Source organism: Fringilla coelebs (assembly GCF_963513975.1).
Source record: "Fringilla coelebs genome assembly, chromosome: 4".
NCBI lineage: Eukaryota > Metazoa > Chordata > Aves > Passeriformes > Fringillidae > Fringilla > Fringilla coelebs.
The window spans coordinates 9314144-9337629 of record NC_140032.1 but is presented as its reverse complement, the minus strand read 5'-3'; the positions used below and the strand labels follow the sequence as shown (position 1 = coordinate 9337629).

The 23486-nt window shown below is 45.0% G+C and overlaps 1 protein-coding gene across 1 annotated transcript; it reads left to right on the top strand.

Annotated features, from left to right (window-relative positions):
* Positions 1-1213: 1213 nt before the first annotated feature.
* On the top strand, positions 1214-8805 carry TNIP2 (TNFAIP3 interacting protein 2). Its single transcript, XM_084204759.1, has 6 exons — positions 1214-1698; positions 3798-4103; positions 5812-5895; positions 6412-6693; positions 7056-7175; positions 7658-8805. The coding sequence occupies exons 1-6, from the start codon at positions 1261-1263 to the stop codon at positions 7937-7939; spliced, it is 1512 nt and encodes a 503-aa protein (XP_084060885.1). The 5' UTR covers positions 1214-1260; the 3' UTR covers positions 7940-8805.
* The last annotated feature ends 14681 nt before the right edge of the window (positions 8806-23486 follow it).

Here is a 23486-nt window from a genome sequence, read left to right as displayed (position 1 = left end):
ACTTGCTGTATTTTAGGCACTTATGCCAGACACATCTCCCGTGGCCGTGCTGAGCCCTGTGCACTAAGGCTGGGTGCACACATGGAGCTCTGTGTTATACACGTTATCATGCACATGCATAGATGTACACACATTAAATACTATTGCAAATAATAACCAAATGCAACCTGAGACTCATTTTTGTACTGGTTTAAGGCTCTTTCCTCCCACTTGGTTCCATCAGAATGGTAACATGGACATAACTAAACCAATCCAAAATAAGCTTTCTCTCAGTCCAGCTTACATATGAGTATGTACACCAGTGTTACTCCATGACAGTGATATTCTTGATTAACAAGTTCTGTCTCTATGCTGCCAATAAAAAAGTTCTCCACCATAGGGGCAGCCAGTGGGCAGCAGTTTATTCAGTGTCAAGCAGCTGGTTTTGCTCTCATTATTTTACCCCGAGAGCATAAACGCTGGCTGGTGATATAGATTTAGACGGCCGAAGATTTCGGTCTGTTCGAGGTCTTTGCTAAGGAAGTTGCTCTTCTACACCTGCCCAGGTACGCGGCTTGTGCGGGGGGACGCGCTGCTCTGCCTGGGTGCGGAGCCATCCCCGCGCCACCGATGCAGACACAACACCAGCAGAGAGAGGATTCCTGGGCCTTTCTTCTGCTGCTGCTGCCCCGGGGCCGGGGCGGCTCGGGCAGGCGGAGCGGGGAGAGCCGAGAGCCCGGGGGTCGCCGCCAGCGGGGAAAGTCCCGCTCCGAGCCGGGAATTCCCGCAGCGGCGCCGGGAGGACGCGGCGCTCCGGGGCTTTCGCAACGCGGAGCCAGCGCCGCCCGCCAGCCCCCGAGGGACCCTCGGTGCGCCGGGAGCCCCGCTCCCCCCAGCGCCCCTCCCGCAGCCTGCCCGCATTCCCCTCGCCCCGCCGGGACTTCCCCCGTGCCCTCGGCACCTCCCGCTCGCCCCGCTCCCTCGCCCCCAGGTTTCTCCCCCCGCCCCCGGTGCCGGTTCTCCCGCTCGCCCCTGCCGGGGTTCCCCGGCCGGCGCTGCCCCCGGGGCCGCGTCCCGCACTGGGCCAGGGGAAAGAGCTCTCGGCGCGGCCGGGGCTCTCCCCCGAGGGCGGAGCGCGGCCCGGCCCGCCCCCAGCCGCAGAAAAAAGCAGCGGCACAGGCGGGTCCTGCGAGCCCTTAAAGGGAGCGGCCGCCTCCTCCCCCGGCGGGGAAGGCGGAAGAGCGAAGCCGCTGCCTCGGTTCTGCTGCGCTCCGGGGTTTTATGCACCTGTCCGGGCTCCTACTCGCCCTGGAGAAGGAACAGAAGGGAGCTGCCCCGGCCATGTGCTCGGTAAGCGAGGCCGGCAGCACAGACCCCTTGGTGACCCGCTTCAGGCAGGTGGAGGAGACGCTGGAGAAGCTGCACCGGGAGAACAGGAGCTTGAAGAATAAAGTGCCTCGGTACAACGCGCTCTGCACCTTGTACCACGAGTCCGCGCAGCAGCTGAAGCACCTCCAGCTGCAGCTGGCGGCCAAGGAGGCGACGATCCGGGAGCTGCGGGGCAGCCTGGCTCGGCAGCGGCAGCCCCCGGCGGCGGGCGGGGATGCGGCGGCGGGCGCGGAGCCGGCCCGCTCGCTGGTGGAGAGCCTGCTGGAGCAGCTGGAGCAGGCCCGCGACAGCGAGCGGCTCTCGGCGGGGAGAGCGGAGGCGCTGAGCCAGGTACAGCCGCGGGCGCGCAGGGAGCGGCGCAGCAGCAGCGCGCCTTTCCTTGCCTTTCCCTCCCTCGGGAGCGCGGCGGGGCCGAGGGTGCGCTGCTCTGCCCCCGCAGCGCTCCTGGCGCTGGGGGCGCGCAGGAACCGCCGCTGACGGCGCGGCGGCTGAGCGAGGGCTGGAGCCCCTTCGAGCGATGCCCGCTCCATCCCCGGGTGCCCGGAGCAACTCGCCCGTTTGTGACCAAAGGTGGCGCCCCCTGCGTTCACTTCAAAAAGGCAAACGATAAAATCCTAAACCAAAAACTTAGCAGGGCGCTATAGATCTTCAAACAACTGTTTTCATAAGGAGAAAGAAAAACAGTTTAAAAACTCCCTGAGAATTTGTTACAACAATTTTGTTCTCAAAGATAATCAGCTGATGCCACGAATTTTTCTATTACAGTGTTTTGTTTGAAGTCGTATTCAAAATGGATTTTTGTATTGACAGTGAGGTAGCACGTTCATATTTGAAGAAGTAACTGAGAAGGCTGGAGAGATAGATTAGGGAAATCAGTATCTTTCTTGAAAGAAAAAAACCTGAAAACTGCATCCCTCCCCTTCCAGCACAAGTGCTGTTTTGGTTACTGTCATTAAGACTTTCCCAGGTTCAGTCTGAATTTCTCAAAGATTTTTAAAGCATTTATTTCTAGATGAAGCTGCACGAAGTAATTTCCAAACTAAGCAGCAGTAGTTAAAACTGAAACAAGTGTTTTTGTCATAAGTAATCTCTTGACCTAATGCTTATACAAAACATTTTCCATAGATGACACTCACCTAAAATACATATTAAAAAGTTCATGTTTGGAAATTTGTTATAAGAGATGATCTCAATGACACTTTGCTGATGACAAACCTATGGTATCTGAACGTATTTGAAAGGCTGATGCTGAATATCTTTAAAGGGGAAGCTTAGCATTCAGCATGAAGCTAAAGAATGGAAATGTCAGTGATAAGAAGTGCTGTTTATCTATGTCAAATGTTAATGTTTATTTCTAGAAAGAAAAAAAATTGCTATGCCCCAATCAGAATGCTGAAATAATTGGCACTAAATAATAACCAAATAAAAAAGACATTTTTTGTGAAGCCAGAGGCCAGTGTGCTGGCTGAGAGTGCTCCCAGGGATTTACAGCTCTATTAGCACTCCTCAGAACTGGAATGATGAAGCTGGGATTGGAGCAATCTCATGGTCTGCACTGGCATCCAGAGATCCTCAGTTCTGGAGGAGCAGTGCTGCAGAGGTTTCTGGTGCCAGCATCTGCTGTTTCTTGAGAGTGTGACAGTACCAGCTTGTTTGGTTACAAAGCCAGAAGCAGTGCCTTTCAGGTGCATGGAACTACAGGTGGTTTGCACCAGTCACCAAGCAAACCTCTTCCTTCCCAAAACACCTGCAGAGGTGTTAATGCAGTGTGGATAATCCCACAGAGCTCCCAACAGGACAAGGGGATGCAGAAACAAGGTACACAGTTGTTTCCTGGGGCTGTGTCAGACCCCCTTGTGTACCTGGGAGTCAGCTGTGGCCAAACTAGAGCCACTGCTGCCACATGGATTTTATTTTCTGCCTGTTTGTCCTTACCTTACCATTCCCATCCTTTCCTAGGTGGGAAAGTTGCTCTGTTTTGTCCTTGTGACAGTTCCAGGCAGTGAATACACTTCATTGGATTTGATGACTTAACAGTTCCTTTTTTTCTTTTGAGGAAAATCTCTATTATCTGGTAGTTTAGTGTACAGGACCTGTAGGTATTTTTCAGTCTCCATAGTTATTAATCTTAGATTACTTTGTTTCTTGTTTTTGTTGCTGCTGTATAGTCATAAAATCTTCCTGAATTTTTGCTGCTTGTTCCTCCATTCTACTGATTAGAAACTGAGCAGCTCTTGATTGATTGATCCAACAGTTCCAAGGTCTTGTGATCATACAGAGATGAAATGGATTTGGTCTACTTTTTAAGTACTGTGCAATGAGTGAAGGAGCAATAAGGAATTACTGCAATATTGAAGTCAGTCTAAGATATATTTTGGCTTTTGACTTTATTTTGCTTTTAAATAACTTCCCCTCCCCCCTCTGTTTAGGAAGTGCAGAAGTTGAATCAGCAGCTAGAGGAGAAAAATGGAGAGATACAGCAGATGATAAATCAGCCTCCATATGAAAAGGAGAGAGAAATCTTACGACTGCAGAAGACTTTGGCAGAGAGGGAGAAGGCTCAGGCCACCAGTGATGTTTTGTGCCGTTCACTCACTGATGAAACTCACCAGCTTCAACGCAAATTAGCATCCACAGCAGAAATGTGCCAACATCTGGCAAAATGTCTAGAAGAGAAGCAAAGAAAAGAGAAGGGGAATTCAGATGACCAGATACCTACAGAAAGATCTAATCAGGTATTCTTACAGCTACTGTGTGTGTCTTTAAAGTCTTATTAGCTTCTGGGATATTAATTACAGTATGATAGCTGTAACTGGGGAATGGGGAGAACAGCCCTTTAACTCCATGTAGGGTGTTAAGGCTGCCATGGCAATGGTAAATAATTCTGCGTATCTGAGATTTAGGATGGAAGCAGTTGTCTACCACTTCAACTTTGGCCATCTCATCATCAGAGGCTTTTTTTGGAGAAGAAGAACTTGAGAGGTTTTGTCCAGCCTCAGCAATTCCATGATCACAGTTCTTCCCTCAATACACAGGACACAGTACCTACCTTATACTGCCCCTGCTTCTGTGCAGCACTAGATGGTGCTGTGATTTAGAAGCCTATCTCTCCTGATTGCTTCTTTAAATATCAAAATCACAAAACAAAATAGAAATATTTCAAAGCAGTATTTATATGAAGAACTCTGTAGCGTGGTGTTCTCGGATCAGGATTTGGCTTTGCACACATAAGACAGGCCTACAGAAAGCTGGTTAGTGGAATATGAGTCAAGGTGTCTTACCTTTTTTTTTTTTTTTTTTGCTCTGGGATTCCCCCTGGCCTCTGAGTGCAGGGCAATGCTTCTCTTCAGGAGGGATGTTTTAAAAAAAAGGCTTCATGAATAGGACAGTGTCAGAAGTGCTACTGCAGGGCACAATAGAGCACCTGGATTTTGGTGTACTTTGCTAATGGCTGTCGAGGCTTCAGTTAAAGTTCTCAGCATGGGGTAAAGGTAGATCATTGTTCTGTTGTTCCAGAAGTCCCAGTGGCTGAGAGTCATTCATTAAACACTCATTAAAATGAGGTAATTCATTAAAATACCATAAGGAAATAACATTAGCAGTGCTGCCTCTAGTAACAGATTAGAGCAGTGATTGGGTGCTACAGACAGTTCTCACAAAAATGAATAATTCTGACTGATGCTCTTACTGCTACACTGTGGTAATGCTGTTTTCCACATGACCACTCATCTGTGCTGTTGTGATGAACTCTATACATACTCATGTCTGCTTTGTCAAACATCCCAGAAGTGTTTCCAAAGAAAACTTACATTAAAATTACTTGTAAGAAACAGGGGTTGAGTAGTTAAGAAGAAAAAAGGACTTTTTAAGGGACTTGAAGCATTTGGCATTATCATATTTAATGTGTAATTGATAGACAGGAAGCTTGGTTGACTTTGATATATGCAATAAGAAGCTAACCTTGTACAGTGGGGACTTCCCTGTTGAAGAGGAGAAATTTCAGATGCCTTTACTAGCTGATTCTAGGGAATTTTGCACAAAAGTGTTCTATATTACTCACGTACACCGGGGTTTTTTTAAGCAGATGTCACAACTGTAAAAAAGAGGTATCATTTTAGTCAATTATTTAGCAAGCAGGGTTTTTTCCCCTCAGTAATTTCTTCCTAGTACTGGCCAAAATTGACAGTAATAACAAAGCAAGATGAAGGCATATCTGTGCCTTTGTCATGTGTTCTCCCACTCCAGACAAGTAGTTTTGTGTAAACTCTTAAACGCTGTTGTCGTGAGGTCTATTTCATAGCAGTACCAAGGTCATAAAAACCTAGATGTATGTCATTGCACATCACATTAAAAAAAAAGATTACTTCCAGTTAACAGCCCAGCCAAAACAGCATCTGAGATTTTTATGTTAAAGTAACACCTAACTTTTTCTGAAAATTACAGCTTTTAGACAATGAAACTTCACTTCAATCTCTCATCTGCAACTTACAAGAGGAAAACAGGATGTTAAAACAAAAAGTAGCTCACGTGAGTACTTTCATTTTGTTACAGATTAATATTTGTTAAGTATAAATTTGGAATAGGTAAGGTTTGGTCAATCTAATTACATGGCAGTTTCAAGCAAGACAGTTTTTCTTAGTCCTTTCAGTACAGCATAGTTTTTGTTCCCTTAGCTAACAGCAATTTATTACACAATTCCTAACACACTGGATTTTTATTGTTAAAAATACAGTGCAGAAGAAAATTTTCACGTTCCTTCCGTGGATCAGTATTCCACCCCAGAAGGACAGCACTAGGCCCACTAGATCCCTCCCTTTCCACATGATTTAATATTGTCCCTTTGGATTGGGAGGTAGGAATGCTGCCTGTGAAGAATCTGCACAATCATCTCCTGCTCTCCTGTACAGTGACTTACCCTCAGGGGTTGAGTCAGCAGGTACATTATCCCCTAGAGGATTTTGGTCCTGCAATTATAGACAGCCTATGAAAGCTTGGAAGTTTCTGTCTCCCTGTTCTTCATGCCTGTCCTGGATGATCTTTCAGGTGGAAGATTTAAATGCAAAATGGCAGAAGTACGACGCGAGCAGGGATGAGTACGTGAAGAGACTCCACCTGCAGCTGAAGGAGATGAAGTCCCAGCTGGAGCAGCACCATGGAGGAACTCCAGCACAAAGGAATTCTGACCTGATGCACAAGGAGATATTCCGGTTAAACAAACTACTGGAAGAGAAAATGAATGAGTGCATAAAAACCAAGAGAGAACTGGAAGACATGAAGAAGGCTAGTGAAGGAGATCACGAGCGCATACAAATGCTGGAACAGCAGGTCATTACAGTTCTTTTTCCTACACATGGGAATTCTTAGTTTCTTCCCAGACCACTAAAGTCCAAGGGGGAAGAACGGATTTCTTTTTTGAACGTTTGCCTGTCTATGCACATTTGGCTATACAGATATTAACAATACAGATTTAAAGGAAACTCACTACTTAAAGAACCCCATGCAGTTCTGCTGGCCTTAACATGGAATATGAAAGATCTGTAAACAAAATACAAGCACCTTTGAAATCCACATATGATAGAAAATACTGACATTCTGGGAATAAGTAACAAAGGAATCAGTCTCAGATTTTCAATCTAACCTGCCAATGCTCTAATGTATAAAATATTAATGTAACAATTCTATTTCAGGTCCTGGTTTATAAAGACGATTTCACATCTGAGAGATCAGACAGAGAACGAGCACAGAGTAAAATACAAGAACTTCAGGCAGAAGTTGCATGTCTGCAACACCAGCTAGCAAGAAGACAGGTAAGAAAGCAGCATGCTCCTTCTTCAATTTAAGCATTCCAACAGGATTTGGGACAAAAAAATACTTTACAAATATATTTGTAAAGTATCTTAGTATTTCTAAAACAGTTTCAGCAGCTATCAAAAACTTTGATTGTTTCATAGTCAGTTCTGGTGGAGATGCTTCCCAGTTCAGATGTAATACCTCTTTCCAGTCCCTTTTTCTTCTGCTTTTGGATCAACATTGGAAGGGTGAATTCTTAGAAGGCACAGGACAGCCATGACTCTTGGCATCTTTAAATTAGCACACTGGCCGTATTCTGTGTTTTCTACAAACCTTCTTTACAACAATATTCACAACACTGCACAAACTGATTAATGATTTATTTACAAGCCCTCAGGTAAATATCGAGTGGTGTTTCAGATCAAGGTGAAAAAATATCACCTGTTAAAAAATGTATTTTTATTGCATCTTTTTCAAGAGCTCTTCTTTCTCTTCCTAGGACTCAAGAGACACAAGCAGTCATTTCAGAGTTCACGCTGGTAACCAAAATCATTTGTACGTTCAGACGAATGTCGAACACCTACGAGGCAACAGCCCAGGCCAGACAGGCACGAGAAGAACAAACTCACAGTCTGAACAAGCTTCTCCTCCTGGGGACAATGGAAACTTGGGATCTGAAGGCAGGGCACAGGGTGAACTCAGATGCCCTCATTGCATGAGGTTTTTCAGTGATGAACTCGGTGATGAATTCCTCAAGCACGTTGCTGAATGTTGTCAGTGACCACAGGGTGTGAGGGGTGTAAGTCAATCACTACTTTGATAGACATAAAACTTGCTCTGTGCATGTATCTCCTACAGTCCTAAAACAGAGTCATTCAGATGGAGAGCTCTGGGGAATTAGGAGGATGAACAATATCTACCTCTTACTTGATTTTGCCTTCTCTTGGACTGTGTGAAAAGCTTCAAGAGAAAGCAAAGTGTTTTTCTGAAGAACTATTTTTGACAGCTACAAGGAAAGCAAGTGGAATGGAGATTCTACTACAAACTAAACGGAAACCTATGGTGGTAGTTTAGCTTCAGAGTGCAGCTTGACTTTATTTGGGTCTAATTCTCTACCACAGTCTGATGGCTGGTCAAAAAAATTACTGAACTTGAAATTTCCCTCCTCTTCCAAAAAATGTGGGCTGGAGAACAGGAAGAAATATTTTGGCAGAAGATAGGAAAAATCTTATTGTGCTTTATCTGGATTAAAAGCGAAAGTATTTTCTTGACTCTTGAGGCTGAACCTTCAGACATCTCCTCTGAAAATCCTTCTGTTTAACTGAAATCAGAAGAAGTGAAGAAAACATAAAAGGGCTGGTTATTGACTAAAACTAGCCTGCCTTTTTTGCACAGAAACAAGGTACAGGGATATTTATATTGTCTGTACCATAAATATCTATGTTACAGATTTGTAAATGGATATTTGTGTAATTATTGTTTGTATTTCTATTTGACCTAAGGACTATTTTTATAATAAAAGTGATTGTGCATTTGCTTTACTACAAAAGGGGTCCAAATAATCTCTTTTGGTGTAAGTATTTAAATGTGAAATAGTGAACTATACTAAGGGCTAATTAAATGTCATAGTTTCAGATATGAGTTATTTCATTACTTCAGTGATAACCAGCTTCTCAGACTATTTTCAAATGTGTTGAAAAAAAAATCACTCCTCATCTCTGAGTGAAAGATTGACATTTCAGAGGCACAGGAACACATTTAACCCCCTACCCCGCCACACACATGTGACTATGTCAATGCTAACTTAAATTTCCTCTTATCCTATTTGCACTTGAGAGCTTCATCAAATAGCAGGGGACTGCTTTGAGGAGGAGTATCAGCAATTAATTAAAGTGTACAAATATAAGAGTGCCACAGGTTTTTGCAGCCTTAGCTCCAGGTGAAGCTGAAATTGTTTTCTCACTGTGTCAGAGCAAGAGTTAAGGATGGGACAGAAAGTAAAGGCCAAGTGCAGCCATGGCACTTCATAATTAAAGGAGACTTACTTTGTGTAACAACACTTTTGTCTTCTGCTTTGCTTCGTGCCACACTTCAAAAGGAATGTGGATTTTTTTTTCTGAATATTTCCTTTTTGGGATCCTGTTGCAGCCCCAAAGGAAGATGATGGTTTATGCCACTCTTATCTTAGGTGGGATATCACCAAAAGCAGTGCCTGGGCCCTTGTATGCAGCAATGGTTACTTTTAATCTAATCTACAACTGACTGCAATCCTGTCATTCACTACCAGCTTGTTCTTCCCAACACAACATGCACAACCATGCAGAAAGTTTTGGGGTTTTTTTCAATGACCATTTTTTACATTGCCTTTTAAGGTCTTAGAGATCAGATGCAGCCCAAAGAATATAAGCTGAGAAACATGATTAAACTTCCTGTGGCATAAGCTAATCTTACTTTTTTGACTGTTCTCATTAGACAAGCCTGGTTTACAGCTTCAGTGTTTATCAGTATGATAATGCCAGTGATTGATACAGCAAAACAGGGACTTGAATTTGGTACTGATTCACACTAGAAGACAGTTAAGAAAACAAACAGAACAGTAAAGTAAGTTAGGTCTTGGCAGTACCCTTTTTTTAATTGCATTGAGATGATGACTGCTTTAATATGTATCAGAGGCTGAAGTCTGCTACAGGTTTCCATTTCTGTTAATCCCTATGGATATGGTTGGATAGACTGACCTACAGTAAGAAATAATAATTTCTAATAAGAAAGAGATGCAGGAATTAGATAGGAGAATGTGCAGTACACAAAAAATGAATAGTGCCTACTCTTGTGGATTTAAATTCTGTGAATTAGTCCCTAGCCAGAGCAGAGCTTAGTTTCACACTAATCCTGGGAAAGGAGAGCACTTCAGAGCTGGGAAACTTGGACATACCTCCAGCAAGGACAACACTGGACCAACAAACAAAACCAGGTGAAGTTACAGATCAAGCACAGATTACAGCTACCACACAAAACAACAAGAGCAATAAATGAGGACTGGCATTTGACTACCTGTGGCATAAATCTAGGACAGATCTGCTGGTTTTCTGTACAAAAATGCCTCTCTTCAGAGCTGTTTGACTTTACCTGCACTGAGGTTTTTGGGCTTTTTTCCCCCAGCTGATAAAAAACATGACTGTTTCTTGTTCTGGCTTAACCAAGAAATGTTACACTATGAAGAACTGCCACTGTCTTATTTGTAAATGTTTGTTTCAGATGATGGGCCATAAACTATTGCTCCTAAGAAAAGTTGTCTGTTAGACAGGGCTTTGACTTTTACACCAAATTCACTGGTAGGTCTCTTGATAAAACACTACAAAATCTTTACCTGCCCCCTCCTCACCAGGCAGAGCATACACACCAAGGCATCCCCAGCAACTGCCACCACCCCTACCTTCACCAGTCCCATTTCTCAGCTTGCAGACCAGAATGCATAAAACCTGTCAGCTCCACTATCCCAACACTCAAGTGAAAGTGGCTGTGAGTTTCCAGCATTTTTGAATCCTTTAAGTTAAGAAAAGTTCCTTCTGGCCTCAGCCAGATTACACTGGTGCTCTCTTCTTGTTGGATGGTTGTCCAGAGTGTCTTGCTTGGTTGAATAGCAACAAGAACCCAATTCCTTTCCTAAAAGAAAGCAATAAAGGCATAATGAGTAAGAAAGTAACTGCATGCAGTGAAAGGAGCTTCAGTAGCATAAACTTTGTGAACTTTCATTATCCATTTGTACTACACTTGTTCACTGAAACACATCATCTATCTGTAAAACTGCAGAAAGACATCCTCACACAAGAGACTCTTGAAATCATACAGAAAAATGACTGTATGGATGGGGCTCAGTTCCTCATTTGCTGTATTGGTAACAAAGGCACCCAAGAGAAGTGAGCCCTGTTTTCAGGCAAAGTTAATGCCTGTTTAGGCTTTTATAGATCTCTCATTCAGGAGAGCCCTGCCTATATTGCAGTGGCATGCCAGTACCAGACAGAAGGCAGACAGAGACACTGCAGTTCCACAGAGGCTGAGGGCAGGCAGGATAACTGCCTCTTCTGGGACCTGGAGGAATGTGTCTTAACATATTAAAAGCTGCCAAGATGGATTTGTCCAATTACCTTCATGATTAGTCCCTTCTCCTAAAATTTCTCCTCCACCAAATGACCATTCCTCAGTTTTGCTCTCCAAACCAACCTGAGTCTAGACCCAGGGCAACTCAGCTCCTGAGGATCTGTCTCACCTCACCAGCAATGAGATTTTCAGACTGTACAATCTCCAGCTGCTAGCAAGTTTGTTCTCATTTCTCCTGGACCTAATTTCAATGCACTTTGCTCGGGATTTTGGAGTAAAGGCTGTTTACTAATAACCCTGCTGGTTGCCATGCAGAAGTGGGCCCTTAGCACACAATCACGACAGCAGCTGTAGGCAACACTGACTCACTGCACCTTAGAAAATAAAAAAAGAAGCCTCAGAAGTTGGTCCCTACCCCAAAAGCCCCAAGGGAGAAAAGATCAACAATAATCCTCTTTCTTGTAGTATGGGCAGGACAGAGTCTAAAAGGTTTCTCAAATAGTGTGCAACTTCTCAGTCCGTGTCTGCTTCAGGCTTCAATGATTTAGGATGTCACATCTTTTAAAATAAACTTTAAATGATGCCTCAAGATAAGTGCTCACTAATAGTAAAACCAACTACAAGAATAAAATTTGTTCAAGAAGCAGATACCTATGCTCTATGCTCTTTTTTTTAACTTCCATTTCCTGTGGCTTTGCTGCATGTGTATATATAGAAAGCAAGGGAAATTCCAAACAAGATGCCACACCATTATACTCAGAACAGCAGTGCTTCTCATTCTAAAAAAGGGAAGTCTCAAATGCTTTTTCTACAAAATCTATGTGAATTCAAAGTATACTGTAGTAATATTTCATAGTGCCATGCCCCAGTAGCTATCAGCTGGGACACAGAGGGTGTTTCAGCTAAAAACCTAAAGTGTAAGAAAGGCTTATGAAGCACTAGGTCAGTGCAGCAGGACCTCAGCAGAGCAATGGGATATAAGGCTAAGCAATCCTGATGCCTCAAATTCTTCTCTGAGGGCAGAGCACAGCCCAGCACCCTCACTGAAGCATTCCCTGAAGCAGCCTGTCCCGGGGGTCAGGGCTCCAGCAAGGTCAGCTGGGGATTCACAGGGGGCTGCAGGAACTGCTTACACAGGAGCTCCTGGAGGCACCAGCCATCCCAAGTGGCACAGCACTTGTGTCTCCACTCCCACTGCTGCTCAGTGCCTTATTCCCCCTTCTCATTAGTCCACTTTTTACCTCTCCTTTTACACTTGCTGGTAAGAGGCTGCTGGTGCAGGAACCCTCCACAATATGTGAAGGGTGTATGGTGTCAACAGCCTCCCCCAGGAGCCTGAGATCTTTCCATGGCACATGGGGCTCTGGTACAGAGAACACTGAATCAAATGAGGATTAAGAGACAGCTGATTTTGAAGGGGGGTTTTTGGTGCCTTCTAGAAGTGTGTACCACACACTTCTCACCACACTATTGCCTCACCAGCCTTCCCCAGACCCACCCTCCAGCACATCTTCTGGAGACCTGGCAGATGGCTGGGCCAAGCAGGGCAGCTGGCTGCTCGTGCTGACCCCCACCTCCTCAGGGTCACAGGAACTCACCTTGCCTGAGGCTTTCACCCTCTCCTTCCTGAAGGTGTGGGAGGGAAGAAAGAGCAGTGGGACCCTCCTCCCCCATCCTGCACTCATCAAATCTGTCTTCATATAAAAAGGATTTTCATTCTTTTTTTTTTTAATTCATAGGCAGATACCTTGGTTACACACAAATATCACAGGCCCTTTATACAGGAAGGGCAACAGGCAGCCTGGTGTGTGCCCCACCAGCTCTTTGGCCAGACCTGGAACACCCCATGCCTTGCTTAGCTTCTTGGTTCCTGCTGCAGGCCAGGCTTCTTTCAGCCACGTCCCAAAATTCCCCTGCACAGCCCAAAAGGGCACATCTGAAGGGAACAGTGAGTTCCTCTGTTCCACAGCAGTCTGGACTTGGGTGATACCCAGTTACCTTCTCTGCTGAGACAAGATCCTACACTATGGAACAGGGCTTGATGGCACCATGGGCAAGGTGATGAGCTGTCATGTCCCTCCAGCTGTGCCCCCACAGCCCTCCCTGGGCTGTGCCAGCTGCAATTTCAACCAGCCAGCCACCTGCAGCCACCAGCTGGGCCCCAGGCTGGCAGGAGAGCCACAGGCACACAGACCAGCCCTGGGAACAGCTCCACTGTGGCTGGTTCTGCTCACAAAACCCTGTTTGTTTCCTGCCCAGTGCAAAGCAGGAAGGAGGTCTCAGACCATGGTACAAGGCAGGGGCTCCATCTCTTGTGGGGCTCACAGGTGGGGAGGTGAGAGATGCTCAGATCTTGGACCAATTGGGTCCAGCTCATACAATACAGGGAATACAGCTCATACATACAGGGGAAATGAGCAAAAAAAGGAGCTCAGACACCCACAGGAGAATCAGCCCTTGTTTTATCATTACCACATCTCAGGGACATTCAGACCTCCAGGGAGGCATGTAAAGGTCCACAGACACTCCAGGAAAAAACATCACCTACCAAGAGAAAGTGGGACCCAGTGGGATGTGAACCAACTCACACACAGAGCTGAGCACAGTCCAGTAGAGCATCCTACTCCTCTTTCCCACCACCTGAGCTTGCCCTCAGTGATGCAGATCTAATTTAGTGATTCTCAGCTCCTCTTCTGACCTCAGCACTGAGCACCTGCTCCACCTTCTGCAAGGCCTGTTCTTACCTCCCCAGGTGGAAGGACAGAGCTTGTGTCACTCCCAAGGACAGCAGGGAGAGGGAAGCAGACATCTCCGGAGGAAAAGGCTCTTTCCTTTGATCCTGGCTGCTGTCATAAGGAGTGTCTCTATCCTCCAGTCTCTCCTTTCTGAGCAGTCCACTTACCCACTATCAGAGTCCACTTGTGCCCTATTCCAATCCCAATCAAACACAAAAATAGTTTTTGGGGACTCACCATCAGTTCAATGTCACTCAGAGCCTGTGACACTGGCCAGCCCAGCTGAGTGCCTCTAAGCACCAAGCTTGGTCCCAAAAGCACCAAGCAATTGCCCCTCTTGCTTCTTCAAGTACCTCTTCTATTAAAGTGATGAGTGATCACTGAAAGGCATTTCAGCTCCAGCAGTAACATCATCGCTTTCCCCTGTGGCACTTTCTCAGGGCCAGTCCCCTTGCCAGAGAGACACTCCAAAATAAACAGGGCACAGGTGGGGCCTGGTGGTCTGCTTGGCCCAAGGGGAAGGGGTCTCTGATGGCCCAGGAGGTTTCTGCCATGTGCAAGCCAGGAATGGAGAGGATGCTCTGGAGCACTTCCACTGAGCAGAGAGGGTCTGGAAAGGGGAATAAGGTATAATTTGTTTTAAAGAAACACCAAGTCAAAGATATAGACTAGACCAGGGTGTTCTAGAGAATAAAGTCTGTGGCTGAGACCAGGAACCAATGTGGGGTGCAGGCAGGCTTTCCCCTCCCACACAAGATCTATCCTTTGATACCCAGGTATGGAATCCCCTAAACTCTCGGCATGGTGACAGCTCCTGGGGACAGTGGAAAAAATTGATGAGCACAACTACCTCATCACCCAAAGAATGAGTGACAGCTTATTTAGTGAACTGTTTTTAGGCTTTGTTTTGTTGCACCTACACACACTGGTTGCATGGCACCACGCCCCCTCCTTCAAAATGTCAGTCTTCAACTCCTAACAATAACCACTGAGGGGGAAAGTAGTGCGTGCTGGCCAGGGTAACTCCTGTGCAGCGGGGACTGCACGGCTCTGGCCTTTCTCCTCAACTCAGGTTGCACCCACCTTGTTCTCAGTTTCCTCTTGGTGGCGTCTCCTTTGACAGACAGTGGGCAAATATTAAATTTTACCTCTGTGGTTTCCAGGTGACTCTCTCAGGGAAAGTTTAATGGAGCTTTAATCTTCCTGAAATGGCAGCAAGACTGAATAACCACTTCCTCTCAGCACAGCTTGAAACGTGCAGCTGTTACAACTTGAAACGTGCAGTTGTTGCAAAAGGGTGTGAGGACACTGTCCCTCCTGCCTCTGCCGGGCTCTCCTGCGTGCACCAATGTCACTTGTTACACACACTGGGCAGTGACAAGGCTGGGAAAGGCTTGAGCAGTAAAAGCCACCCTGACAGCCTGGAAAGGCAGGCCAGTGCTACCTTTTACTCTTCCCTGCAGTCAGCTTGTGCCTTTACATTCCCAGCAGCTGCCAACAACCTTGATCAGGCAGTCACCACAATCTATACCTGAACCTCTTTCACAGCCTGGGCAACTGAATGATTTTGAGCCAAGCCCCAAAAGAATGCCTGCACTATAGGTACTTGCAAATATTTCTGTTTTGCTGCAACAATGCAAAAAGTAGGAAGAACAGACAATAACTTGTAACTGGTGTTCACAAAACGGATCTCTTAGGTTGCTTCTGTAACCACAGGGGCACATAATGTTCCCAGCATCCACAGAAAAGGGCCCCAATGTCTGTAATGAGAAGTTGGGCTTGTGTAACTCTTCAGCAGTTCTTCAGAATCTTTGAGCAGCCCTCTACAAGCTGGGGTTCATGTTCTTAAAAGTGTTAATATTAAAATGGCTCATGTTTGACTGACTTTCAAAGCTCTAGTCTCCTCTACGCAACTTTCTACTTAAGGAAGGCAGAGAGCTGTCACTTAAGTTCCCTTTGTCACTTAAGTGACAACACAGGGGCAACCCTGAAGTGTTTCTAGAGATGGTGCTAACACTAACCAGAACAAGCTTTGTGCAGAGTGCAACTATTTTGACATCATTCCAATGAGACAACCCTGTAATTTAATGGAAAAAGCCCTGAGCTGGATACACTAAAAATCTCAGCCTCAGGTTACCTGTACAAACACTTTATATTGTCACAAGCTACAGACTCCACTGAGGCTCTTTTTTCCATAGTTTTCCATATTACTGAACTGTTTATCCTCCTCTGGTTCTACACCCAAGTTCTCTTAACCAGTTTTTGCCAGTACCAGCAAGGTCCCTCCACTTGCATTTTTTGGCAGCCACAGATTTGATGTACCCAGGCTGAAGAGGCTACTCTGGGGCTTGATGCACTGCTGCAGTTTAAGGCAGTGCCCACATTCAGAGATAGCATACTTAAATAATTACAGTGATCATGCAACTTTTTAAGTGCACTATATAAATAACAAAACACAACCCTCCACCACTTTTGAAAGCTATAATGACTGAAAATCCCAGCTACAGAACAGAGAGCAAGCCTCCAGCACACCCAGCCCCATCCTATCACTTGCTGTCCACTAACAGGATGTGGTCCAAAACATGCCTTACTCAATATATTTCAACACATGATTAACACCTATTTCCAAGCAGGCATGGTTTGAATAGTGAAAGTTCAGCTACAAAGGAGTTTAGGGAGCACCTGTAGTGGCAACACCACCTGCAAGTCACCAACAAGCTGTTGAGGGTTTCAATGCACCCAACCAGTACAACCTGTAGCTACACAGCTGTTTATCCTGCTGCAATTTCTCCAGTTCCTGATGCAATGGCTCATGAGTCAAGATGAGTCTGATCTACACAAGAGGCTGACAGTCAAAGCAAGCAACAAACTCAGACTCCAGGGTAAGCAGTCCTTCATATCTGAAAGCCAGAATCTCTTCCAAGGAACATCTGTGGACTACAGGTTTGGAAAATACCACTTTGTGTGTCCTGGAGTTTGGGATTTCCACTCCAGCTCTGCAAGTGAGAGGTCAAAGAGGGAAAAGGATAATATAAACACAAGAAAAGGCTATAAAACATTATGGACTTGGAAGCCAAGACTGACCATAAAGGAAGGGACTTTTAGGAAATAAACAGCAGAATATCTTTTAAGCATCCATGAAATCAATAATGGAAAATTCTGCGTGCATGCAAGAGAACTTCAGAGAAAAGGACAAGGGCATGGAGCCAGCACCTAGAGGAAACACAGAAAGAAACTTACTGGAACTTCTGAACAAAGACAACAGGTTGAGGCATGAATTACTTGCCTAAGCCAAATTTATGACTGTCAGAGTCAATGGAAAGTTTTCAAAATCCACAGAATAGCTGAGCTTGGGAAGAGGAAGGTCTGAAGATCATATAGTTCTACATCCCCTACTCAAAGCAGGGTCAGCTAGAGCAGGTTGCCTGGGGCTGTGGCCAGTTCAGGTTTTGACTGTCTCAAGGACGAAGAATCCACAATGTCTCTATGCAACCGACTCCTGGTTCAATCACCCTCACAGTAAAAAAGGTTTTCCTTACGTTTAAATGGAATTTTGCATTTCAACTTATGCCCCCTTGCTCTCTTGTTTTGTCACTGGATACCACTGAGAAAAGTCTGGATCCATCTTCCATACTGCCCCCACAGTATGTAACACAGTATGCCCCCCAATATGTAACAAGGTATTTACATGCATTTAGAAGATCCCCCTGAGTCTTCTCTTCTACAGGTTGGGCAGTCCTAGTTCTTGCCTCTCCTTGTTTGATGGATGCTCCAAGGCCTGAACTGCCCTGGTGGTCCTTGGCTGGACTCTCTCCATGTCTGTCTCATACTGGGGAGTCCAGAACCAGAATGTTCTAGATGTGCCTGAGCAGAGGGGAAGGATCATGTCTCTTGTCATGGTGCAGCGCTCTGCCCAGCAGCTGCCACCTCCAGCACAAGGGACACACCATGGGCTCAGGTTCAACTTGCCTGCCAAGACTCCTGGGTTAACCTGAGCTTGAGCTGTTTGGCACTGGTCAGGAAAGGGAGAAATGAGTTGGTTTTTATTCTGCCCCTCCTCTCTGACCCAAATCTTGAGACAGATTTGATATGTTTATTTATTAACTATCACATTCAAAGTATTCAAGATCTACATAAATAAATAACCCGTGGAGGTACAGAGGAGACACTAAAACCTCAGCTGAAACACTAGACAAAGACCCTTATCTCAGGAATCAGTGCTGAATAATCAGAAAAACAGCACACTTAGCATGGCCTTTAACACTTAGCATGGCTTTTAAAACAAGCACTTCTGGAAGTGTTTATAAGAAAGATGACACAGTCCATTGTTGGCAGAGATGGATGGTGAAGAGGAAGGAAAGAAATCTTCCAGTTAATTTTGGCAGACTACAGAAATTCCTCAGTTCAAATGCACAGGCTTATTTTGAAAACTCAGCTAACAGACTGATAGAAAATGAGAGAGCCTTGAAAACCTGGAAGGTCTAAAGCAGGGCCCCATTTTATAGCTAAGGTCTCCTAAAGCACAGCAATTTAAAATCCTGTAGAACAGTTTCACTGCATTAGACTGTATGTCTGAAACTCATGTGTCCACACCACATTTAGGACCCTGCTATTAAACTGAAAGGTGAAAGCAAAAGTAAGGACTTGGACTCTGACTGAGAGAAAAGGACTGAAACCTGACAGAAGTGCAGAGTTCCTGCTGTTCTTACCAAAGTCAGCTGCAACAGAGCAGAAAACACAACAAGCACAATGATAACAAGGGACCATGAATTTAAACTAGGGATTCATGGGATACATCAGGTTTTTCAAAGTAACTAAGCTGCTGCTAATCATCAAAAAGTTTATATTAAAAAAAAACTGGTTGACTTTTTTAAATTCTCAGAGAGACTCAATCTTGTTTGGGAAGTAACAGATGAAACTCCACAAGCCCAGAAAGGACAAACATGTTAAAAATGACAACAAACTAACTTCAATTTCCCCTCAAAGGAACAAGAAGATGATTTTAGGTGCCTGACAATAAGGAGGTGATTTATTCTTGACAAATTCATGTTGGCTACTCATGGTTGAACTGCTGACTGTTTGTTTCCTCCTTTTTCAGTGTAACAACAGCCCTGGTGAGCAGAAGAGAAACAGTAGATAGCATGAAATATAATGAGAGTTTCAATGCCTTTTTCACATGACATTTCAGTAAGTAAACTCTGAAAAACATTGTCTTCAGGGGTGCAAAAACTGATGTGGGAGAATATACCAGCAAGGCTCCTTAAACATTGGTTCTGAACATATCAATGAGATATTTTCATTATTGCTTGGGGATGGGGCAGAGAGGATGTATTAAACATGCAGATCCCAAATGCAAATAAGGTGCCAGTGCATAGGTGAAAGGAATCAGAATGACTTTGGCAAATAGATAGTTTGGAAAAAACTGGCAATTTAGCAAGTACAGACACAAATTTACATTGTTTGAGGACAACAAACTGTACAAATATGTAACAAGGAACCACTAATGGGCTAATCCCTCAGAAAAGGATCAGAGGCTGGATTGAGTATAGGCTACTGTGAATAAACCAGACATGAAAATGCAAAGAATCAAGAGAAAAGCTGTCAGCTGGATCTGAAGAAATCCTTCCACTCTGCTTGGGATTAACAAAGCACAGCTGAAGTACCACTCTGGGCTTTGAAAACTGCACATCAAGAAAAATCTGGGGACAAAAATAAAAAAATATGATAATAATAATAACAATAATATTGGACTAAGAGCCACAGAACTTCAACAAAATAGTATCAAATATGACAGCAGAGCAGAAGGCTGAGGGAAGTCTAGCTACATCATTGTAGGAGGCAAGGAAATCACCACCTCTAGTCTTTTCAGTACAGCAAATGTCATTTGTTTCCCTGACTACCCTGATTAGAAAACTCCATGCAGTGTCCAGTTGGTCCCTGAAAAATACTCTACCCCATTTTCCTGCCACTGTGCTGTGTTAGTTCCCTCCTACACAGAGCCTTTGCAGCCTGTGGAGCCTGCTGCAGCTCTGTGTCAGCTGGCAGCCCTGCCCTGCTCTGTGGGAGCATCTCCAGGCCAAGCACAGGCATTCCCAGGGATGGAGCAATCCCTCCTCCCATTGGGAGGACAACATGAGGAGCTGAGGAACACACACAAGCAGCTGCCTCCTGCCATCCTCCCCTCCTCAGACACAGTGTGCATCATAACCTTTGCAACAAACCAAAGAGAAACGCCGTGCACGCCCTGCCACGGCTGCTCACCACACTGCCTGCAGAGAATCTCCAAAATGCACATCCAGGTATGCAGCAGGAGAGTGTATATTTGATTAAATCATAAGCATGTGTGCATCTGCATCTGGTGGTAGGGCAGGAACCCTTCCCACTGCAGGGCAATGCTCTAAGAGGCTGTTTAGAGATGCCTCTTCCATTCTGTCCTGATGAAGATTTTCCACTACATGCAGAAATCCTGGCAGGGGCTCAGACAGACTGTCTGGAAGGAGACCTGAAACTGACTCACCTGACCACAGATGGGCCCACTCTTAACTTTGACCTTCTGGTTCACACAGCCTCTTTCTTTCTCTTTCTTATCTCCCCTGGTAGAATCAACAGTTCAACTGAGGTTGAGTTTCAATAAAAGCTTTTTGGTTCTGCTAAGTTAGTTTGCTCCAAAACCACCAGCTTTTCAAAACTCCCAGCTATCTCCAGGCCAGGTACTTTCACTTCTTTCAAACATCTCGATTTCATTGATTCCTCAAATATTTTTATGTGGAAATCACTTGGTTCCATGCTCTGTGAAGTGCATGTCTGGGAGCTGCATGCATCACTTGCATGCACCCTCTAATCCAAGGACACAAAAGAGAGACAAAAAAATTTGCGTCCCCGTTACACTAGTCAGGACCAGAGATATTAAAAAAGCCATGATTCTTTCAGCTTCCTAAAGCCTTCAACTACACATATCCAAGTTGTGGTCTCATGAAACTGCAGGTTTAGAAGGAGCTGCAAGCCTTTGCCAGCTCCTCAGTTCCTCTTTGTGCCCACCTCCTCCCTTCTCCACCCATCCAGGCTTAACCTTTTGTTCCTTTTTTTCCTGGCTGCTGCACAACCCTTTCCACTAAGCACCACCACCTTAGGGATGACTGAAATATCGGGCCATTGTTGGACTCAGTAATTGTGTAATTTGATCAGTTTATACCTTCTTGCTCCTTGACACAGTGGTAATGTAGTCACCTCAATATATTTAATCTGGGCTGGGCTTTAATCAGCACCAGTGACTAATGTACAACAATTGGAAACTAGAAAGAGAAAAGAAAAAAAGTACACTCCCTGTGCCACCCCTCTATTTGTAACAAAATAAAATCCCTGATCCCACTGAACAAAGTTCCTGGATTTTTAATGACTAGATCCAATTTCTCAGGCTCCACTTTTTAAATGTCAGCCTCACAGCAGCAGGCTTTAAAAAGAAACTCATAGTGCTTAAAGCTCCTACTGCTGCCTTAAAACACAGCTGAGACTGGAGTGACATCCAAGAAGCCTCCACTGCCAGGAACTGCTCAGCAGCTCCAGCAGAGCAGCAGTGGGGTTTCACCACCCACAGTGTGGGTGAAATGGGTCAGCACACAGCAGGATGCAGGTAGGTCTGCAGCAGCAGAATATGGGCCAGCTCTGGAGCTTCCCAGTAACCCCAGCCTGTCCAGTTTGGTGCCGCTAAAAGAGTGCCCAGCTTTGCTGCAAACAAAAGACAGCAGAGAAAGGCAGTGAATTTATGGGCAAAAAGATGAGTGGAAGGGCTGATGTGGAAGAAGGGCTGAGAAAGCAATCCTGCCTTTGGCAGGGCTGGTGAGAACAGCAGGTCTGGCCTTGCCTCCTGCTTCCTTACAATGTATCCCTGCAAGTGCAGGTGGCTGTGGGAGCAGGGAACAGCCAGGGTGCTGCAGATACACTGCTGCAGCCATGTCCCAGCTTAGGGGAGGTGCCTCTGCCTGCAGCCAGGTACTCCAGCTTCAAAAGCAGGGGTATCACATACCCAAAACCAGGAGACATCTGCCACAGGGCTGCCTCTTCTGATAGAAAAGAGAACACTTGCAAGGACTGAGAAAAGTAAATACAAAGGGCTGGGGGTCAAAACAAAAGGCAGAAAACGAAGGGGATTTTGTCTGATAGCAATGAGATGAATGCCAGGCAAAATCTTCAAGGGTAAGAATAAAAATCAAGTGAAACAGAAGAAAACACAATGAATACGTAATGCTGGCTTTGTATTGCAGCCCAAATACAATATGACTTCACACAGAGACACAGCAGAGGGGCTGGGAGGTAAGAAAGTCCAGCAGAAATGAAGTTAAACACCCAACTAAAGTCTGATGTCATCTTTGATATTATTTCAGGAGAAGGGTTATAGAAAGATGGTATCTTTCACCAGACCAACTAATACCTTGGGTAGAAGCCCACACTTGAGTCCAGAAATGGGCAATGAAGCTGGTGAAGGGTCTGGAGCACAGGTCTCATGAGGAGCAGCTGAGGGAGCTGGGGGCTTTCAGCCTGGAGAAAAGGAGGATCAGGGGGGCCTTATCACTCTCTGCCTGAAAGGAGGTTGTAGCCAGGTGGGGGTGACAGGGTGTTGGCCTCTTCTCTCAGGTAAACAGCAACAGGACATGAGGACACAGCCTTAAAGCTGCACCGGGGGAGCTTTAGGTTGGACATTAGGATTAGTTTCTGCACAGAAAGGGTGATTAGACATTGGAATGGGCTGCCCAGGGAGGTGATGGAGTCACATCCCTGGAGGTGTTTAAGGAAAGATTGGACATGGCACTCAGAGCCATGGTCTGGCGTTAGGTCACAGGTTGGACTCAATCTCAGAGGTCTTTTTCTACCTACTTGACTCTGTGATTCTGTGAAAGCAGATATCCCTCCACTTCAGTTTGGTCTGAAATAGCATTTTATCCTTTTCTACATAATGAATGCAGCCTGTGCCATCTCTCTGAGACAGGAGAATTGGCTTCGCTTGTGGTAAAGCTGAAAAGTTACTTAATTTTTCCTTCCAATTTTTCCAAAAAGAAAAAGAACAACTATTTCAGAATAAGATTAGTGCTTCAGAACATCTTAAGTTTATTTTAAAAGTTCATTAAAAGCTTCAACAATAGTACTGCAGTAATTTTCTTATATCACCTTCCAGAGTTTTCCTCAACAGCTACATTTCTTAGCATATATGTGGACTTTCACTACACTTGAAAAGTGACCTGGTGCCCAAGGGTTTCATAGGATTAACGATAGCAGCACACATAATTGACCTTTAAAGCTTCTTTTTCTTTCTATATTCCCCCAAACCCAAAAGTAGTTCAAACTAGTAAAGCCAATGATGAAACTCCTCAGTTGCTGCAAAAGTCACAGCACTTTCCATCCCTTAAGTGTAAATTTGGAAAGGCTTTTGAAATCAAATTCCATGCATGCAAAACAGATTGGACTGTCAGGATCAGTTTCCTGTTTTGTTTCAGCTCCTCT

Coding starts and splice junctions, on each gene's coding strand:
- TNIP2 (XM_084204759.1), top strand. CDS start 1,261: ATGCACCTGTCCGGGCTCCTACTCGCCCTGGAGAAGGAACAGAAGGGA. Junction 4,104..5,811: donor CTACAGAAAGATCTAATCAG/GTATTCTTACAG, acceptor TGAAAATTACAG/CTTTTAGACAATGAAACTTC. Junction 5,896..6,411: donor TAAAACAAAAAGTAGCTCAC/GTGAGTACTTTC, acceptor ATGATCTTTCAG/GTGGAAGATTTAAATGCAAA.